Source organism: Leucopleurus acutus (genome assembly GCF_964270905.1).
Source record: "Leucopleurus acutus genome assembly, chromosome: 12".
Classification (NCBI taxonomy): domain Eukaryota; kingdom Metazoa; phylum Chordata; class Mammalia; order Artiodactyla; family Delphinidae; genus Leucopleurus; species Leucopleurus acutus.
Genome location: NC_139154.1, coordinates 46824700 through 46845118, shown reverse-complemented (window position 1 = coordinate 46845118; position 20419 = coordinate 46824700). Strand labels below are relative to the sequence as shown.

At 49.1% G+C, this 20419-nt stretch overlaps 1 protein-coding gene across 4 annotated transcripts in view; it reads left to right on the top strand.

Annotated features, from left to right (window-relative positions):
• The window catches only part of DTNB (dystrobrevin beta), a 245511-nt gene extending 225314 nt beyond the window's left edge, over positions 1-20197 (top strand). For 2 of the 4 annotated variants that reach the window (XM_082852177.1, XM_082852176.1), the window contains 4 exons: positions 10162-10321; positions 11101-11190; positions 18149-18183; positions 19943-20197. In XM_082852177.1, the coding sequence (XP_082708303.1) occupies positions 10162-10321; positions 11101-11190; positions 18149-18153 (255 nt within the window). In that variant the 3' untranslated portion in view covers positions 18154-18183; positions 19943-20197. Of the gene's footprint in view, positions 1-10161; positions 10322-11100; positions 11191-18148; positions 18184-18755; positions 18828-19942 lie in introns of those variants that run through there. The other 2 variants (XM_082852174.1, XM_082852175.1) reach the window with 2 other exon arrangements.
• Positions 20198-20419: the final 222 nt, after the last annotated feature.

The following is a 20419-nucleotide window of genomic DNA, read 5'->3' as shown; positions in this document are numbered from 1 at the left end:
TAGCCTTGCTACTAATTTATTTGTGACCTTGTGGCTTCTCTAGGCCTCCATCTCCTCAGATACAGTAATGAATGTTGGACTAAAACAGAGGCTGTTTTCCTGGGGTCACGAACCCTCTGACATTACAAGCATAACCTCTGAACTCTTTTCTTGGAACACGATACATAGCTTTCTCAGGTTCTCAGAGTCTTTGCTGATTTAGAAGCAGTGAAGGGCCAGCAGAGGAGAGAGCCTCTCAGATTGTAACATTTCTCTAGCTCTGTCTTTCCAGCAGAATTGTTTCCAACTACAAGGGACCTCTGTCCTCAGAGAACCTGAGTTACAGGGCATTTATTGTGTTTAGTTGTTGGTTAGACACGTGACTGGCCTTTGCTGTGTTCAGGCCTTTGTAATAAGTTGTATTTCAACAAGGTCCCACTGTCCTGCTTCAGGAAACTTTAAAACACCAAGGAGCGTGTCGTGAAGCTCCCCCAGCTTCTCTAGGCTCGCTGCCCCTCTCCTGGCAGCTGAAACCCAGAGGCACGCGATTCTTTTGGACCCTCGTTGGACAGCTTATCCCCACCCCCCTAGTCCCTCCACCTTTGCTGATTTCTGTGTGAGTCTCAGGTTCCCCATAATCTCTGGGTTCCAGCAGCGATGCTCCCCCCAGCCTCTGACTGTGCTGCTTATTCTAGATGCGTTCGCTCTGAGTGGAGTGCTCAGCAGTCTCCATGGGGAGGGCCTGCCTCTCTGAACGTACAACCCATCTGTGCCTTTGAGACAAGGTGCAGTCGCTCAATGCAGTGCTTCATCTGCGCCGACTTCAGGGTGTCCATCCGGCACAGACCTATCAGGTGGGCAGAGGATGAGCAGTCTCTAACCGGGTTATAGGTGACTTGTCGGCGAGCCAGGAGAGCTGCCGTGCGCACTGCAGCACTGCCTTCAGCCGTGTGTGCTCCAGACGCTCCAGTCTGTGCTTACGTAATGAGGAGGACCTTATTTCAAACTGTCTTCCTTGAGACAGCCCGTCCTCTGCATACAGCAGTCTGCTCCCTGCACCTCCCCACCAGCTGCGAGTGCAGGAGACCTGAACAGGCAGCATCTCCGGCGTGGACTCCGCTCATGGGAAAGGAGAGCTAGGAGTAGAACATGCCTTATGTGACCCTGAGGTGGCCGCTGAGAGCCCTCAGAGGGGGATCCTTCACTGACAGAGTGGTTATGACCGAAGCAAAGCCTTGATCACTCGGCATTTCTGAGATGAGGTAACTTGGTGAAGGTCGTAGAATCATAGCATTTTATACCTGAAAAATGCTTCACAGGTCATCTAGTTCGATGCCGCTCAGTTTGTAAATGAGAAGACTGAACTCCAGAAGAATTCAAATGCATGTCCTGTACAGTCAAAATAAAACCCCAGGTCTCCGGACTTTAAGGGAGCGCCCCTCCCACGGAACCTCACCGCCTCCTTAGCGTTCACCCGGGCCTGTGGCCAGAGCAAGCTCCCCTCTTGGCGCCTGCGGCGGCCCCTCCTCTTCTGAGTCATTGGATTTGCAGCAGAGAATTGTCTCCAGGCCCTGCCATTTACTCATTACAAAGTAAAGCGGTTGAAACTTTCAGCCTCAGGACAGGCTGATGCACTGAGGGACTCAGGCACATTCTCAGATCCGGAAAAATTTCTCTTGATTCTCTATGCTTGCATCGCTTCTCATCCACGGTCCTCTTTCCAAGGTCTTCGGCGTCTCATGCAGGCCTCCGGGCCTGGTCTCATCCCAAAATTCTCCCTCCTGCTCCCTCTCGGTCAAATGCTCTTCAGATGGGACTGATCTAGTAATGCAGGAAGAAAACACTCAAGCTCAGCACGTGAGTTACCTGTGGCTGCATAACAACTTACCCCGGAACGTAATGGCTTAGTTTAACTCACAGCTTCTGTGGGTCAGGAGTCCAGGCGCTGTTCAGCTGGGTCCTCACAAGCTGAGGGTCAGGGTTTCTCACAAGGTTACAGTCACCTCAAGCCTCAACAGATCACGTCGTTGTAGGCAGGATTCCTCGTGGGTAGTTGAATTGAGGGCCACAGTTCAAAGCTGGCTGATGGCTGGAAGGCACCCTCAGTTCCTTGCCAGGTGGGCCTGTCCACAGGGCAGCTCATAAGACGGCAGCTGGCTTCTTTAGCATGAGCAGGGGCAAGGGTGGGAGAGGGTATGTGTGGACAAGACAGAAGTCATGGTCTTTTATCAGCTGATCTCAGAAGTGACATCCCATTGGCCTGATTCATCAGAAGCAGTCACTACACCCAGCCCACATTCAAGGGGAGGGGATAACACCAGAGGTGACTGCAGGGAGGGAGGGTGCCACTGGAGGCCTCCTCAGAGGTCTGCCCGCAACAGTTAGTTACCTAGTTAAAGTATTTCACATAAAGCTTTATTGATGACGATAGATTTAGTCCTCCCCGGAGATCATTGCCCGCTCTGGCTACGTTCCCGCTTTCCATTACAGAAGAGAAAGGGTCAGAAACTTGATACACCTCATTGTCATTTAACAAATATTTATTAAGCCTTTGCATGTGGTAAGCACAGTGGTGAGGAAGATAAATTTGAGGGGTGAGATTACTGCTGTACAGGGTTCTGAGGGAGGTGACAGTGAAGCAGACAGCTGGAAGACCAGCTGGTCAGACACCACAGAGGGGTAGCGCTCCCGGCAGAGTGAACAGCTAGTAGAGGCCTGAAGGTGAGAGAGTGCAGGCCTTTCAGTAGATGGTTGTTGTCGAAACGGCCCAGGAGCAGAGTCAGTTGACCTCTGTTGCACCAACATATGCCTCATTCCAGATCAACCTCATTCCGGATCCTTCAGCTTCGAGCCTGGCTGAAGTACCTGCATATCGATTACCTATGACTTGTGCCTCTCCCGGGGCCTTTGGGATTTACTGCCCCACAAGGATGCCAAACCGGCATTGCTCTGCTGGACCCAGAATGCACATAGGGTTCCTGACAGCTCCATCCTAGCATTGCTTTAATCCAACATGATCCTAAAGCCAAGGGCTGAAGTTTGAGATCCATGAGGAAAATTATGCCTTCCCAGCGGTCTGAGCTTTTCTCTTTCTACTGCTCTGAACAAAGGCAATGTCAGGAGTCTGGTTTCTATCTTCCTCAGAAGGCATGTCCTGGGCAGTGATCCCAGGAAGGGGGCCTGATTATTTTCAAGCTGATGGTGGGCAGTAGGTTTCATTTCCTGATCCTAGAGATTTAGCCACATGTGGCTGTCTACCCTTGTCAATCCCTCTTACCTCATTCCCCGTCATCATTTTCCTGTTAAAATATTTGCAGAGGTTCAGCTTCATGTTCTTAAAAAGCAACCTATTTGTTCATCTCCGGTCTTAACGACTGTGACACTCAGTCCTTGGGTGGTGATGCCTGGCTCCAGTCTCACCGAGATTTACTGAGTACTTGCCACATGTTTAATACTGGGTTGGACAGCATAACTGTCCAGATAACTGTCATACAGTGAAGTGAATTTGAATTTCACAGGCCACATACTTAGGGAAAAAAATTATTTAAGTGGCCTTAATTTCCCTCTTGAGCGCTCACTTTCTGAGATGGGCACTTAGTCTGGGCATTTCTAGGAAAACTCTGAAGCCAGTCATTTCAGAGATTCTTATCCCCCTTCCTGCACCCAAAATGAGTGCTGCACCTTGGGGCCTTTTGCTGGGTGCTGTGGCCTCAGTGGAGGGGTGTCCATAGCTCCAAGTTGACCTGTGCTGAAGCCATCATGTCCTTTGCTTGTTGGCCAGGCCTGGTTCTCGTGGGCAGCACCCTCCATTCCGTGGCTAAGGCATCTGATGAGTTCGTAGACTCCCCCAGCATCCAAGGTCCACACCTGACCTCACTGAGGCTCTCACTCCTCTGTGATGGACAGACAGCTTTGGGCTCATCACTTCTCACAGTATCAGCTTATAGGAAGCTATTGGCTGCGTGGGGTCCTTCCTTGAGGCTGCCCAGGCAACCCAAGAAACGACCTTTATTCTGTTCCCCTCAGCCCTGGGAAGGCCCAGGAAAGGCCTGGGCATTGCCAGTATCCACCACTTCTGTGATCTCCTACATCCCACACTGTGCTGGCTCAGGACCCTCCTGCAAAGCCACGCCTCTGCATCAGACTTTCTTGCCTTCTCTGTAGATTCTCTCACCTTCTTCCCAGCTTCCTTATCTAGTTTGTATTGGGGCTGGAACTGCTAGGTCTGATTGCTCATAAGCACTTTCCCAACTAGAATGAATTTTATGCTTTATTATTTGCTCCCTCTCCCATAAAAATGGCCAAAAAAGCAGAGGGTGATAATTATAGGGTGAAAGGTGGAGGTTTTTCCCCAAAATACAGTGATTAATATGTGATAATGTTATCTGGACAAAACCGGACTCCTAAGGTTTATAAACTAGTCGGGAAGAAAAGATATATACGCTGAAAGACTAAATAATAATAAATGTTTTGTAACCACTGGCAAAATAGAAGAGACTATTTCAAAAGATAGAACATGTTGAATTGTCAACGGAAAATTATTATAAAAGTTAAACCGGGGGCTTCCCTGGTGGCGCAGTGGTTGAGAGTCCGCCTGCTGATGCAGGGGACATGGGTTCGTGCCCCGGTCTGGGAAAATCCCACGTGCTGTGGAGCGGCTGAGCCCGTGAGCCATGGCCGCTGAGACTGCGCGTCCGGAGCCTGTGCTCCGCAACGGGAGAGACCACAACAGTGAGAGGCCCATGTACCGCAAAAAAAAAAAAAAAGTTAAACCGGGATAAAAACATCAAAAAGAGATTTCGTAGGATTCCATTATATGGATTAACCACATTTTAGGTCATTCACCAGTCAGTAGATTTTGGGGTTATTTCCACTTTGGGCCTATTAAACTAAATGTTGCTAATAAACGTTTGTGTACAGGTTTTGGATGAGCATATGTTTTTATTTCTCTTGGGTACATATCAGGAGTGAAATTGCTGGGTCATGTAGTAAGTTTACATTTAACATTTTAAGAAGCTGCCAGACTGTCTTCCAAAGTGGTTGTACCATTTTACAGTCCCATCAGCAGTGTACAGGGCTTTCCCTTTTCCCACATCCTTGTCAGTCTTTTTGATCGTAGCTATTTCAGTCAGTAAGTGGTATCTCTTTGTGATTTCAGTTTTCATTTCCCTGAGTACTCGTGTTGAGCATTTTTCATGTAATTTTTAGCTCATTTGTATATCTTATTTCATGAAACGTCTATTCAAGTCTTTGCCTGTTTTGTAATTGGGTTGCCTGTCTTCTTATTCAGTTACAAGAGGTTTTTTATATGTTCTAGACACAGGTTCTTTTTTTATAATTTATTCTATATTTATTTCAGCTTTATTGAAGTATCATTGACATATAAGATTGTAAGATATTTAAAGTATACATTGTAGAGACTTAATAAACCTATACATGATGAGAGGCTTTCCCCATCTAGTTAATTAACATGTCCATCACCTCACATATTTATCTTTTGTGTGTGTGTGAGAACATTTAAGGTGTTCTCTCGTAGCGTATTTCACCTGTTCAATAGTATATTACCAACTGTAGTCACCATGTAAGATTGGATCCTCAGACCTTATGTTTTAGCCGGAAGTTTACACCCTTTTACCAACCTCTCCCCATTCCCCCACCACTCAGCCCCTGGCAACTACTTTTCTACTCTCAGTTTCTGAGCGTGACTTTTTTTTAGATTCCACATATTGGTGATACCATGAAGTGTTTGTCTTTCTTTGTCTGGTTTATTTCACTTACCATAAATAACACAGCAGGATTTCCTTCTTTCTCATGGCTGAATAATATTCCACTGTACATATATACCATATCTTCTTTATCCAGTTATCTGTTGATGGACACTTAGGTTGTTTGCATATCCTAGCTATTGTGAATAATGCTGCAGTGAACAAGTGTATATGGAGTTCAAATATCTCTTCAAGATTCTGTTTTCATTTTCTTTTCTTTTTTTTAATTTATTTGGCTGTGCCAGGTCTTAGTTGTGGCACGTGGGATCTTCGTTGCAGCATGTGGGATCTTTTAGTTGCCGCATGCAGGATTTTTTAGTTGCAGCATGTGGGATCTTTAGTTGTGGGATCTAGTTCCCTGACCGGGGATCAAACCTGGGCCCCCGCATTGGGAGCACGGAGTCTTAACTGCTGGACCACCAGGGAAGTCCCTGTTTTCATTTTCTTTGGATATATACACAGAAGTGGGATTATTGGATCATATGATTGTCCTGTTTTTCATTTTTTGAGGAAAAATGCCACTTTGCCTAGTGGCCACACCAGTTTACCTTCTCACCAGTAGTGCATAAAGCTTCCCTTTTCTCCATGCCCTCCCCAACACTTTTTTTTTTTTTTCCTCTGGTTGCATTGGGTCTTCGTTGCTGCGTGCGGCCTTTCTCTAGTTACATCAAGCAGGGGCTGCTCTTCATTGTGGTGCACGGGCTTCTCATTGCAGTGGCTTCTCTTGTTGCGGCACACAGGCATCAGTATTTGTGGCACGCAGGCTCAGTAGTTGTGGCACACAGGCTTAATTGCTCCACGGCATGTGGGATCTTCCCGGACCATGGGTCGAACCTGTGTCCCCTGCATTGGCAGGCAGATTCTTAACCACTGCACCACCAGGGAAGTCCCGAGGTGGCTTCTCTTGTTGCGGAGCACAGGCTCTAGGTGCCCGGGCTTCAGTAGTTGTGGCACGTGGCCTCGGTAGTTGTGGCTCGCAGGCTCTAGAGCACAGGCTCAGTAGTTATGGCTCACGGGCTTAGTTGCTCGGTGGCATGTGGGACCTTCCCAGACCAGGGATCAAACCTGTGTCCCCTGCATTGGCAGGCGGATTCTTAACCACTGCACCACAAGGGAAGTCCCTGGACATTTGGGTTTGTTTTCACTTTTTGGCTATTATATATAATGCTGCTATGAACATTTGTGTACAAATTTTTGTATATACATAGATTTTCATTTATCTCTAGTATATACATGTAGGAGTGGAATTGTTGGGTCATACGGTAGTCAGTGTTTAAACTTTTGAGGAACTGCCAAACTGTTTTCTAAAGCAGCTGCACCAGTTTTATATTCCTACCAGCAGTTTATGAGCATTTCAATTTCTCCACATTCTTGTCAACACTTGTTATTATCTGTCTTTTTTATTATAGCCATCTTAGTGGGTATGAAGTTATAGCTTATTGTGGTTTTTTGGGTTTTGTGTTTGTTTTGTTTTTTGGCTGCATTGGGTCTTCGTTGCAGCATGCAGCCTTTCTCTAGCTGCGGCAAGCAGGGGCTACTCTTCGTTGCAGTACACGGTCATTGCGGTGGCTTCTCTTGTTGCAGAGCACGGGCTCTAGGTGTGTGGGCTTCAGTAGTCGTGGCACGCGGGCCCTAGAGTGCGTGGGCTTCAGTAGTTGCAGCGCGTGGTCTCAGTAGTTGTGGCACGCAGGCTCTAGAGCACAGGCTCAGTAGTTGTGGCGCACGGGCTTAGTTGCTCCGCGGCATGTGGGATCTTCCTGGACCAGGGATCAAACCTGTGTCCCCTACATTGGCAGGTGTATTCTTAACCACTGCACCACCAGGGAAGTCCCGCTCATTATGGTTTTGATTTGCATTTCCCTAATGGCCAATAATATTGAGCATCTTTTCATATGCTTATTGGATATTTGCATATCTTCTTTAGAGAAATGTCCATTCAGATCCTTTGCCTATTTTTAAATTAGGTTACCTGTCCTTTTATTATTGAGTGTAAGAGATCTTTTTTTAAAAATATTTATTTATTTATTTAGGCTGCACCAGGTCTTAGTTGCGGTACATGGGATCTTCCTTGCAGCTTGCGGACTTCTTTTTTTTTTTTTTTTTTTTTTTTTGCGGTATGCAGGCCTCTCACTGTTGTGGCCTCTCCCGTTGCGGAGCACAGGCTCCGGACGCGCAGGCTCAGTGGCCATGGCTCACGGGCCCAGCCACTCCGCGGCATGTGGGATCTTCCCAGACTGGGGCACGAACCTGTGTCCCCTGCATCGGCAGGCGGACTCTCAACCACTGCACCACCAGGGAAGCCCATTGCGGACTTCTTAGTTGCAGCACGCAGACTCTTAGTTGTGGCATGCATGTGGGATCTAGTTCCCCGACCAGGGATCGAACCCGGGCCCCATGCATTGGGAGCACAAAGTCTTACCCACTGGACCACCAGGGAAGTCCCAAGAGATCTTTACATATTTTTTTTTAATTAATTTTTTTATTGAAGTATAGTTGATTTACCATGTTGTGTAGATATTCCTAATATAAGTCCCTTATGAGAGAGATGATTTGCAAAAATTTTTCCCATCCTCTGAGTTTTTCTCACTTTCTTAAAGGTGTCCTTTAAAAATAGTTTTTAATTTTAATGAAGTCAAATTTATCTGTTTTTCTTTTGTAGTATATACTTTTTGTGTCATATCTGAAAAGTCACTGTCTAATCTTTCCCTCTAAGAGTTTTATAATTTTAGTTCTTACATTTGGAATGATCCATTTTAAGTTAGTTTTTGTATATAATGTGAGGTAAGGGTCTAAGTTCATATTTATTTTTATCATGGAAAGATCTCAAAAAGTATGCTAACTTTGCTGTACAGCAGAAATTAAACACAACATTGTAAATCAACTATACTTCAGTAACATTTTTTAAAGTATGCTAGATGATAAAAGCAAGTTGCAAAATGATATGTGCAGTATGATACCCGTTCATGCAAAATTTAAAGGCGCGAAATATCATATATTATTCATAATTACATATGTACACATAGGTAGAAAGTTTCGCACCAAAACCTTTGACAGTGGCTGCCTCTGAAGGGAAGAGAGGAGGGGACTGGAAAGAATTAGTGGTGAAAGCGGTCTTCAGATTTATCTGCAGTGTTTTTAGGTTGGAATAAATTTGACACAATATTAATTATCAATTTGAGTGGTCTGTTATGTTCCACTTTTAAGCTTTCTGTATTTAAGTTTCTCAAATTAAAACACACAGACACGAATCAAAGCAAGAACGATGGAGAACAGATCATTTCCGTTTGGTCCGGTGCTCACACTGGGTGAAGCGTTGAGCTGGGCTTTGTGCACACAGCCTGTCAGCCTGTTCGAGGTGGCAGGTTCTGTTTGTACGTGGGGTTTCTGAGCCAGATCCCAAAAGGTAATTATCTTCCTTTGAACTCATTTGCACACTTTGGCTTATATTTTCCCAGTTTTGCTTCCAAAGAAAACCCCGGTCTATATGCCACCCTCAGTTGCCCTTCCTCTGAAGAGCAGCAGAGCCCGAATCTCAGCGAGCTCCCTTTAACCGGAGTTTTTAAATTTTATCCCATTGCTCCACGCTTTCTCCAAAACTGAGGCAGAGCCTCACAAGGAAAGTTTGGTTTCCACTAAATGTGTGTCCATTCTCACCTAGTCCCCACGAGATGGCCCACAGAAGACCTCACTGTGTGTGCTTGACGAGTGCAGCACGCCGAGTGCAGCATGACGGGCCAGATGACCAGGCTCCTGGGAACAGCCTGCAGCTAGACTCCTGACCCACAAACTCAGGCGCGCTCCCTGTGGCCTGGCAGCTGCAGAGGCGCAGAACACGTGTCATTGCCCTTAAAGTAGAAGGGCTTGTTCCAGCATCTCCCGCTGACGAGACGTGCATCCTGACACAGAGCTCTTCCTCTCTTCATCCTTGTTTTTCTTCTGTAAAATGGATACAAAAAAACATGTGCCCGTTCTACTCACAAGTTGTTATGAGGATCAAATGAAATAATGCACCTGAATGTATTTGCAAACAAAACTCAAAGGTGTTTGTATATTATTTCCCAGCTGTGTGACCCCAGATCCTCCAACCAGCTACTCTGCTCCATCTGTCCACCTGGAAGGCCCCCCCTCCCTGTGCACGCCTCTACCCCTTTCCCTCCCGCTTTTAGTCCGTTCTTGAGTGTTCCTGCTGCCTCTTCTCCCTCCTCCCCCTTTGTTCTCTCCCTTTCCTTCCCTTTTCTTCCTCTCACCAGTGCTGGAGGCAGCCTGACTCCTTCCTTTCAAATGTGATCGTGCACTGCATTGCACCACTGAACTGAAGCCCTGGGCTGGCTGAGGTTGACTGAAAAAAAGGACTTTCCCCTTCCTCAAAGAGGTAAGGCACCTGAGATGACATGTTTTATCTCTTTGATTCTCCCAGGCTCAGGCCACAGGATCGCCGCAGACGTCGCCCACTCACGGAGGCAGCCGCCCGATGCCCATGCCCGTGCACTCCACCTCCGCTGGCTCCACACCCACCCACTGCCCGCAGGACCCGCTGAGCGGAGTTGGCGGGGACGTGCAGGAGGCCTTCGCCCAGGGTGAGTCCGGGAGCAGAGTATAATGGAGCGCTGAGGGGGTTTGGAAACGTGGACAAGATTCCTACTGAGGTTTTCCCAGTTTCTTTTGTGCACTTCGCTTTAAATGATCAGATTTTCACATACAGTAAAAATAAGTCAAGCGCTGACCCCTTCTCATTAGATGGGCTGGTCTGCAACAGGTCTGCAGGCTTTGTACATGTGCGAAGTACAGGCCTCCTGGGCTTCTGTGCTCTTTTTTCTGGGTTGTGGGAAGTGCCTTGTCCTCTGGGCTTTGCCTCCTCCGGAGGAATTGGATGGAAGCATCCCTGAAGTCGGGCGCTCGGCCTGGAAAGTCCTTAGAGCAAACAAGAGAAGGAGTGGAACTCTAAACAGGACCTTGCTGAAGCCTCCTTGTCTGTGGAGCTAATGGCCAGCGATGTTATGTGGTTGGGGGAAGACAAGGCAGCTCAGGAAGTCTTCCTGGGGCGGAGACAAGAGCAGGGAGGTGGAGCTGGCGAGTAAGTCCTGCCTGAGCATTTGTTCTAGAATCCACCTCCTTTGATTGTGGCTGAGAAGTATGGAGTTGACAGGGTCCTGCTCTTCAGGTAGAGAAGAGGGAGGCGGACCACAGACAGACCTGGGTACCGGTGCTCCTGACGGCCTGGGAGCGGGCAGAGCTGCTCGGCCCATCTCCCCCTAGGAGTTCTGCCCTGAGTCCCAGGGCCCCGCCGACCCAGGCGGTCACTCAGCTCTCTCCCCCCGACCCACCTGGCATCGCCATCTGCTCTGACTGCCCTCAGGTACAAGGAGAGACCTCCGCAATGACCTGCTGGTGGCCGCTGACTCCATCACCAGCACCATGTCATCCCTGGTGAAGGAGCTCCACTCAGGTGACGCCCACAGCGCCCGCCCAGCCTCCCACCTCCCCCTCCGCGCCCTCCTCGCCGCCTCACTGCGTGGTAAAGCGTCTCCCTAATTTCACCACGCGGTCGTCTTGCCTTCCAGGGATGCGCTGGATGCCTTCATCCTGGGAGCCTCTCTCCCACACGTGATCACATAGAGATAATCACATGTTTAGGTTCCTCTTAAGAGTATGCCCTGTGGAGCAAACACAATTCCGACCTTAAAGAAATTCAGCTCGGTTAGGCCCCTCCCTCCCTTAATTTGTCTTCCATCTGTGCTTCCTCCACAGCTGCCCTTTCCTTAGGCCTGCTCAGCTGTCTCGCTCCAGAGCGTTCCTGGATGACTGGAACCGCATCAGCTGCAAAAGCTGCTGGACTTTCTCCCGGCTGCCTTTCTGCTCTCTCCTATTTGATTTGGTTTTGAAACCCTATTCCCTCCTTTTGTCCATGACGAGGCTCTGATTTCACTGGAAGTTCATGACCTGAGTCTGTGCTTCCTTCGTTCCTCATGTTCAGTCTTATCTATGACTTCTTTCTCAGTCTGTCTGTCTCTTAGCTATTTCAGTGATTTTCCAGAGACCCTTACCTCATGGCATATTTCCCCTTACGTAATACCCGGGAAGGAGAGAAAAAATAGAATGCCACTCCCATTATCAGCATGTCTTCAAGAATCCCCATGATTACATCAGTTTTGTAGCCGTCAGGTATTTTGCTAATCTTTTTTATGGTGGTCAGATTCCCGTGTTATATATTAAACAAACACATTCCCTTCCTAAGTGCTGTGGGTCACTCATACAGATGGCCCTCTTTTGTGTCTTTCCACCTAATGTAATGCTTTTGGATACCTTGAACTAGCTTAACAAGGTTATTGAATAAAAATATAAAGCAGGTTTTCTGTGGGCTATTCAGACACATGTACTTATTGAAACACAATACATTGAAATCATCTGTGCGTGCGCTTAGGGAAGGCGAGCCTCGTGTACTCCTTCAGACCTTTGTAGGAGAAAGCGTATGCCTTTAGTGTTGTCATGGGACCAGGCCAAGGTCTGGCCCATGGCTTCGCTCTCAGATCTGCTGTTTTCATTTAGAAGAGAATAAGTGTGTGGCCTGTGTTGGTTTTTTCAGTACAGTTAATATGCCAGTTCTCCTGTTCAGGCAGCATTACAGTAACACTGTCTCCGTTCTGGTACCATTTCTCACTCCCTTTTAGAAGCACTGCTCCCCTCCACACACACATAAACAGAAGAGATGACCACCTTTGAGATGACCTCATGGGTGATTAGAAAGTCCCTTCCCTAACATAGCTCCCACAGATGCCAGAAATCCCACTTCTGGAGGGAATTTCTTAGGGGATTTCAGGCATGGAAATTAACCACACTCATGCCTCATGGCCACGTATTAGGTTTTGTGCAAAATGAGTGGTTCATGAGCTCATCACACTAGTTTGGGAGGTGACTAGACATCATTAAACACAAAGCACATAGAGACCAAACAGCTTCATAATAAGTAAGGGTATGGGGATACTCAGCAATGTCTCCTAGTAAGAAAGGATAGTTTTAACAAAACCATGTAATGTATTTGAAAGGTACCTTAGAGATCGCACTGTCCACTCCCCTTACTTTAGAAATGCGGTGAGTGATGATCAGAAAAGAGATTTGCCTAAAGTTACACAGCTTGAAGGGGCAAAGCTGGTCCTAGAGCTTAGGTCTGAACATTAAGCGATGCTCTTACCACCACACTGCCCTTATCCCCGCACAGGACAAGGGATCATGTCTGCAATCCCACGAGGGCCCCTTTCACTGATGCTCCACTCTAGGTCCATGGTAGATGTGGACTAGCCCCACACATGGCCCAGTATCTCTATCAAACACAGAGGTAAACTCCCTTTACATGCAAGGCTGCCAGTTTCTCAGTGAGTGGAAGAGCCCAACACCAACATGTGTTTTTTTTAATTTATGTTTTTGGCTGCATTGGGTCTTCATTACTGCACACGGGCTTTCTCTAGCTGTGGCGAGCGGGGGCTACTCTTTGTTGGGGTGCGCGGGCTTCTCATGGTGGTGGCTTCTCTTGTTGTGGAGTACAGATTCTAGGAGCACAGACTTCAGCAGTTGTGGTGCACGGGCTCTAGGGCGGGCGGGCTTCGGTAGTTGCAGCATGCAGGCTCAGTAGTGTGGCTCGCGGGCTCTAGAGCGCAGGCTCAGTAGTTGTGGCGCACAGGCTTAGTTGCTCCGCAGCATGTAGGATCTTCCTGGACCAGGGCTCGAACCCATGTCCCCTGCATTGGCAGGCGGATTCTTAACCACTGCGTCCCCGGGAAGTCCCCAACCTGTTTTTACCATCACTGTCAAGATTTTCATGAGGATGAGAGTAGGTGCTCAAATTATCTTCCATGTATTCTGTACGGCGTGGACATGCTGTTTATATCCATAGCTTGCCCTCCTCATCTTTTCTGAAATCTTTTCACAAATGATGGACTCTTAGAGTTGGAAAGGATCTTGGAAGTCATTTCATCCAGTTGCTGCCTGATATAAAAGTCCTCTGTTTGAATATTCCCAGCGAGTTCATTCATGACCAGCTCTCCTCACTGGGAAGTTCTTCCTTATCAGGGAGCCAAAATCTGCCTTTCTATAGCAAACTGATCCTCATTCCACCCTCTGAAGCTACCCAGATGAGCCCAGCCCCTCCTCTCATGTCAGCCTTTCCAGTGTCTGATGGCAGGTCACGTGGCTCTCCCGCAGCCTCTCCTCTTTAGGCAGCCGTTCACAGTTCCTTCAGCCGTTCCTCATGTGACGTGGGTTTCACTTGACCATCCCGTGTGCCCAAGTGTTGCAAGGCCCTGGTTCAAAGTGCGTTTCCAGGGCTGAGCACGTCTCCACATTGCAAGGGGTCTTCCCCCTGACCCCCACTGCACCCCCAGCACGGTGAGCTCTGCCACCGCCCTGAGCAGGCCCCAGGGAAAGTAACCTTAGATGGCCTTAGCTTTTTTCCACACAGCCACTTTGCACTGTTCAGTCATTTTAAGTTTGTCATCAGCTAAAACCAGGTTTTTGTATGTTTGTTTTGTTTTGTTTTTAACGAAAGCCAGTGTTCATCTAGGTATTCCCTGCTGTACACTTTTATCATTGTTTTCTTGAACCTGAATGCAAGGTATTAGCCATATACCTTAGTAGATATCATCACCTTAGAGAAGCCAGCAATAGAGCCAGAAGCTGGGTGGGTGACATCAGACTGCACTGCTCTGGGCTCAGGGCTTCTGGGGACATGATGCTGGGGCATGGACCACACTGGGTGCAGACTAGGTGATTTCAGCACCCTTGGAGACCTGAAGCCATGAGCTTTTAGCTAGGGTTTCATCCCAAGCCTCCTAAGCTACTCGCTTCTCCCTCCTCCTATGCTTCTACTGTGCCGAAGGGTCACTGGCCTCCTTGGACTTGTTTTCACAGCAGGGGAAGGTGCAGAGGAAGAAGAAGAGAAGATGCAGAATGGGAAAGACAGAGCTAAAGGCAGCTCCAGGACCCCTAGTCTGAATGGGAGCCAGAGCCCTAGCCCCTGAACGGAATCCCCCTCTCCCCTTTGTTTCTGCCTTCCTTCCTGCTGCCACCTTTCCCCAGAGCTTTCAGACCCCCACGGATCCTTCTCCCTACTTTTCCCAACTGACCATCAAGTTTTTCCCTAGAGGTGGTTGTGTCAGTGGATCAACAAAAGCTTTCTGATCTCCTGACACTATGATAGACGGATGGGATACAGGAAGTAGATGCAATTAAAACACCAAACGTTACCCCTTGCCTCAAGGAGTTTATAATACAGTTAGGAGAGCAAAATTAAGATATGCAAAATAAATAGGAGATAAAAGGAAGTGGCAGGAAAAGTTAGTCATCGAACTTTGAGCGTATGATTATAAATACAAGAAGAGTTTCTGAAAAGGCAGAGATGATTGTGGACAGAAGAGCCAGATGGTTTTGTGGCTTCTCGGAGGAATTAAAAGCAACAGAGAAAGGTATCAGCACGGGACAGTAATGCTTCCTCATTTTATTGTATATAAAACCTTCTTAAAAATAATGTATGTTCAAAAGAGCTGTGCTAACTGATTTCCATGTATAATCTCATTCAGTCCTCAACGACCTGGTGAGATATGTAATATAATGATATCCCCACTTGACCAATGAGGAAGTAGGCGCAGAGGAAGTTAGATCAACTAGCTCTTAAGTGGTAAAGATTGGATTTGAGCTAGGTCTTTCTCACTCCAAACTTCATGCTCTTAATCTTCATGTTTCTATGTTACCCTGAACAGATAACACGATTCTCTTTGGACATTTGAGAGTTAGCTGTTATTTCTGTGATGTATTAATACGTCCAGTTGCTGGATTCCTTCAAAATATAAGCTCCACAAGGTGGAGACTTCGGTCTGTTTTGTTCAGGTTGTATCCCCAGTGCCTAGAACAGTGCCTGGCATGTAGTGGGATGTCAGTAGATTCATAAACGTAAGGAAATAAACAGGCTGGTGGGCAGCAGAGCACTTTGTCAGGGAGAGAAGTGGGTGGCTGCCCGGAGGAGGCTGTGGAGCCTGAGGTGGAGCCGGCCCGGCTCTCTCGGGTCCCTGCTAAATGCTCTGCACGTAACACACTCTTCCTGTTTGATTCCACGGCCCCGTGAGGAAAGGCTTCTAGACAGGGCTCGGGGTGGTTAAACAACGTGAGGCCATAAGTGGCAGAGCCTGGACTCAGCCCAGGTGTCTCTCACACCAGTGCCCATGCTTTAGTCTGAGCCGACTGCGAGACCACGTGAAGGGAGAGAAGTCTTAAGGAAGGGTGGAAAGAAGTGGATACGGGAAAGGGAGTTGTGATGGGAAAGGGGGAGCATCTTGGGAGGGGTGTGTCCAGAGCTTTACCCATAGTGGCTGGTGCGGATAAGAGAGTGAGGTCTTTGAAGGTTGTCAGCAAGGACACTGGAATTGCCAAGGAAGAAACGGAGAGAAGAAAAATGTACTCCAGGTGCTGAAATCATCGAGTGAGTCAGAGCAAGGCCTGGGAGAAAGTGGACGATAGCTATGATGAATTGCTGAGAATGAAGTATTTGGCATGGCCGTCAGAAGGTCAGCAGTAGAGGGCAGCGGTGTTTGAAACATCTAGAAATGCGGCAAAGAAATGGAGAGAAGACGGACTTCCGCATACCGATGGGGGACTAGGAATAAGGCAGGAGGGTTGTAGTGCAAGAGGTGAAGAGAAGAGGAGACACACAGAGATAGATTTACGCTTATGTAAACACATGCTGCAAACACACGCATGCACGCACACGCGGTCCCACCAGATCCCGGCGTTCATGTGGAATGTTCTTGGCTGAAGACCTAACAGCTGCTGCTTTGGCCTCTCTTCCCTTATACCCCCCTCCCTTCCCAATAGCTTTTCCCATGGCCTTTCCTCAGTCTGCCCTGCTCCCCCGAAGCACACAGAGGACTGTGCCTTGACCACCTGGGCCTTGCCCTGACCACAGACTGTAGCCTTAGACCTGGTTCAAGTCTGGATGTAGGCTCTGTCTCACACAGGGACTGGGTGTGGCTTCCCTTGTCTGGTACCCGGTACCCTCAGGGTCCCTCTGTCTTGGCACCTGTGTTGCCCTGTCAACATCTCTTCTTTCTTTGCACCTTTTGCTTTGTACGTCTATGTGAGATCTTTTCGTGAGAATGCCTGAATTTCTGTTTCTGTGGCTTTTAGGTGTCATCCCCAAGGGGAAGAGTATTAAGAGTTGGGGTGAGAGATGGGTAGGGTTTAAAAAGGATGTTTGACTCTCAGCATTGTATAAGGTCCTAGGATATGTCCCTATAGTTAACGTGTGGCTGTTACGTGGGTATAGTTCTAAAACCATGGAGGGACCTTCTGATTCTCCACTGTGATCTAGGCGTGAGATCTTACTATAGACTGAGGTAGCCCTAACTACTGTCACCTAGGCATTAGAGGGCAATAAGTATCAACCAGAAAGAGAGAGCGATTTGCTTCTTTGGGGTTGAAATCATGCTGACATAATACAAACACAACTGGGTCAGCACCCTGTCAGGCATAGTCTGCTCAGTGCAAAAACTGTGAGAGCCAAATGGGCACTTTTGAAGAACTCACGACTCAGCCACACTTCCCAACCACATTCACCTCTGCCTCGGCCTCTCCCTGCCTGCCCTGGCTCCCTGTCTGGCTGCACCCTGGGGAATGCTTCTGCTCCGCTGGATTCCCACTTTGCATCCCCTCACCTTGAGGAGTCAGTACTTACAACCAAGACTATATAGATGAAACGCAGGCTAACATAACTTCCCCCATATTACTTCAGAGCCCTAAATTCGTCTCAGCTGCTCCACGGCCTCATTTTATGTCCCTGTGTCCTTCAGAATCACCTCTCCCAGAACCTGCCCCCACGGTGTTGGAAGCTATAAATCCGGTTTGCACACCTAACGCTAGTGCGTGTCTGGTAGACTGCCAGCAGTGGTCCTTGGTGAGAATAGATACAGGCTTTTGAGGGTCCAGGCGATCATTCAAGATTTCAGGGTGAACAAGAGTGTGATTTAGCATCCCAAGCAGATACGTCTGCGGGAAGGAACTACTGCTCCTATCATAGTTTAGACCATTTTCACCTTGTTCACTTTCAGAACCACACGGACGGTGTCCCCTGATGTAACTGCTCCTTAGGTTTAAGGTAGATTCCTTTCTGTTTTAGTATTATCGTCCTCCTCCTGAGAGGCACTTGTTTCCATGGCTCTATTAGGTCAGCTGCAGTTGCTGGTTGTAGGTTGGGTGACTCACCTCTGTTTTCATACCTGGTCGGGCAAAGTCGACCTACGAGGAGCAAAAGGGGAGAGGCAAGCCCAGGAGCCCACGGGTCAGGGAGGCCCCAGGTGAACATCCGGGTGGCGAAGAGACCCCGACTGTGACCTCAGTATATCGTTTGTGTCTGTGCTGCACAGGTTAGCGGAGGAGCCGGGACAGAGAGGAAGCGCGGGTGAGTACGGTGTTCTCTGCCCGCCCCACGGCCCCTTTCCCTCCTCCCTTTCCTCCGTCACACTTCCCAAGCCAGAGCCACCCCGACACGTGAGATCCAAGTTGGGGTTTCCTTTATGAGCCCAGCTGCTCCTCTTCTCTGCTCAGCCCCGCCAGCATACCGGCTGGGCCGCATTTCCAGGCCCGGACCCGTCCTGCACTGCTGTGGGCCTGGGCCTCGGGCAGGCCTTGGTCACCTGTGTTGGGATGCAGGTGGCAGACCAGACGCCGCTGGCTGAAACCGGCTCTGGGAGCGGGCGTCAGAGGTCACTCCCGGGGCTGCCGCTGCCTCCTTGCTCCTGATTTCCCCCAGTCACTATCATTTCTCTCTGGGGGTCCAAAGCACAGCCCGCGTGGGATCACACTGACTCTGCCAGGCCGACCAAGTCGTTTCCCATGATGCCTGGCCAAGCTGCACCTTCTCACTTCCTAAAAAATTGACAGAAGTACAGATTTCCTCACCGGCAAATGCCCATTGCCTTTAGGAATTAGTCTTTCACGCTGTTCCATCTCAGGACCTTAACTTTTATCTAGTTCCAGTTCCAAGGTATTGCAGTTTCGGGGCATGCCCTGCACACTGAAAGGAAGGGACGAAAATGATTGGACAACTAATCAGTTCAAGAGAAGGGTTCTTTCAAGGATAGATGCCTTTGGTGCAGCCTTGACATTTCTCTTTATTTTTCAGTCTTTTCTTCCCTCCGCTCCCCCACCTCTTGTGTTTAAAAGTTAGGCCATCTTCCTCAGTTACAGATCTTCCAGGCAGAAAAGCCAGGGCTGCAGCCCACGATCCAGAAAAGGAACTTTCCCAGGCCCTTCTCAGCACTATTATCCTGGAGCAGCCTCCCGGCTTTTCCTGACACCCCCACCTTCCCCCATCTGCACCAACCCGTTGGTTCTGTCCTGCTGGCACTCCAGGACCTGCTGTCTCTGAGCCTCCACTGACTCAGGGATCGTGCAAGCTAAAGATGGGCAGTGTGAGCTGCAGAAATTGTCTCGCTGCCCTGGAAACCACGGACCCTCCAAGGCTGGGGCAGGCTTCTCCCTGAACTCACCGCGCATGCAGACGAGACCCTTCCTGACAGCAGGCCTTGGCTGCCGCGGCCACGAGGCAGTCAGGAGCTGACTTGCCCTCGGGGAGCCTGTCAGAGCCCCTCTCCTCGGGGCACACAGGAACTGGGGGACGAGGAGAGGCGTGTCTGCCACCTGGCCCACCACTCTTCGTGCACATGAGGAAACTAAGGCCCACCACCCAGGAGCTCGGTGCCGGAACTGGAATCGGAGCTGGGTCCTCTGCTCCTAGTGCTGTCCTCTGACCCCAGGAGGAATATTGAGAAACTCACCACTAGTGGAGAGTCAAATGGAAAGCCTGCACGCTCAGGTGGACCCTTAAGTTCTGCTGTCCTCGGCCACGCGGCTAGGCTTTCTCCCCTTCCACTCAGCGCTTCTCAGCACATCTCTGTCCTTCTCCTCAGTCACGATTCTTCTTCCCATGAAACCGCCACATTCCAAACCTTGCACTGTGAACACAGTTCTTTCTTTCCTGGAAACATTTCCTGACCCTGTGACCTAAGCAAGGACTCCAAAGACTCGAGATACCCCCAGAAAAGAGAATGCCCCCTTCCCTAAAAGGGGGTGTGAGTCTTGTCACTCTTGGCATATCCCGAGTTGAAAGGTAAGCGTCCCAGCAGCGCTATCCTTGCACATTGTCTTGTCCCCAGCAGACGTCAGCAGCCTTTGCTTGGAGACTCTTGGCAGTGCCCGGGAGTCACAGTGCGTCTGTCCCGCACAGGCACAGGGGACGTGGAGTGAGCTGGCACCGGCAGGAGGAAGGCGAGGTGTTCCCCCAGAGGCGCATTCCTGTCCGTCTCTCCGCTGCTCACCTGGACCAGGCTTGCAGGCTTCCAGACGTCACCACCCGCTGGGGCGAGGGGAGCCCAGACGGTGGGAAGTGGGAGGGACTGCTGGTGCTGCCTCGGGCACACACCCCCACCTCGCCCAGTCCTGCATGAACTGGCATCTTCATCACTCCCCTCCGGGCATGGTCTCATCACTGCAACAGGAATTTACTGGAGGTTGAAAAGGGAAAAGAAACAGCACGAATCTCCTGTGTGTGTGACCTGGTGGAGTTCTTGCTGGCGTCTCGCCAGCACTCGGGGTGTTCCCCAGGATGGGGACACAACTTTCCACCTGGCCTTTGA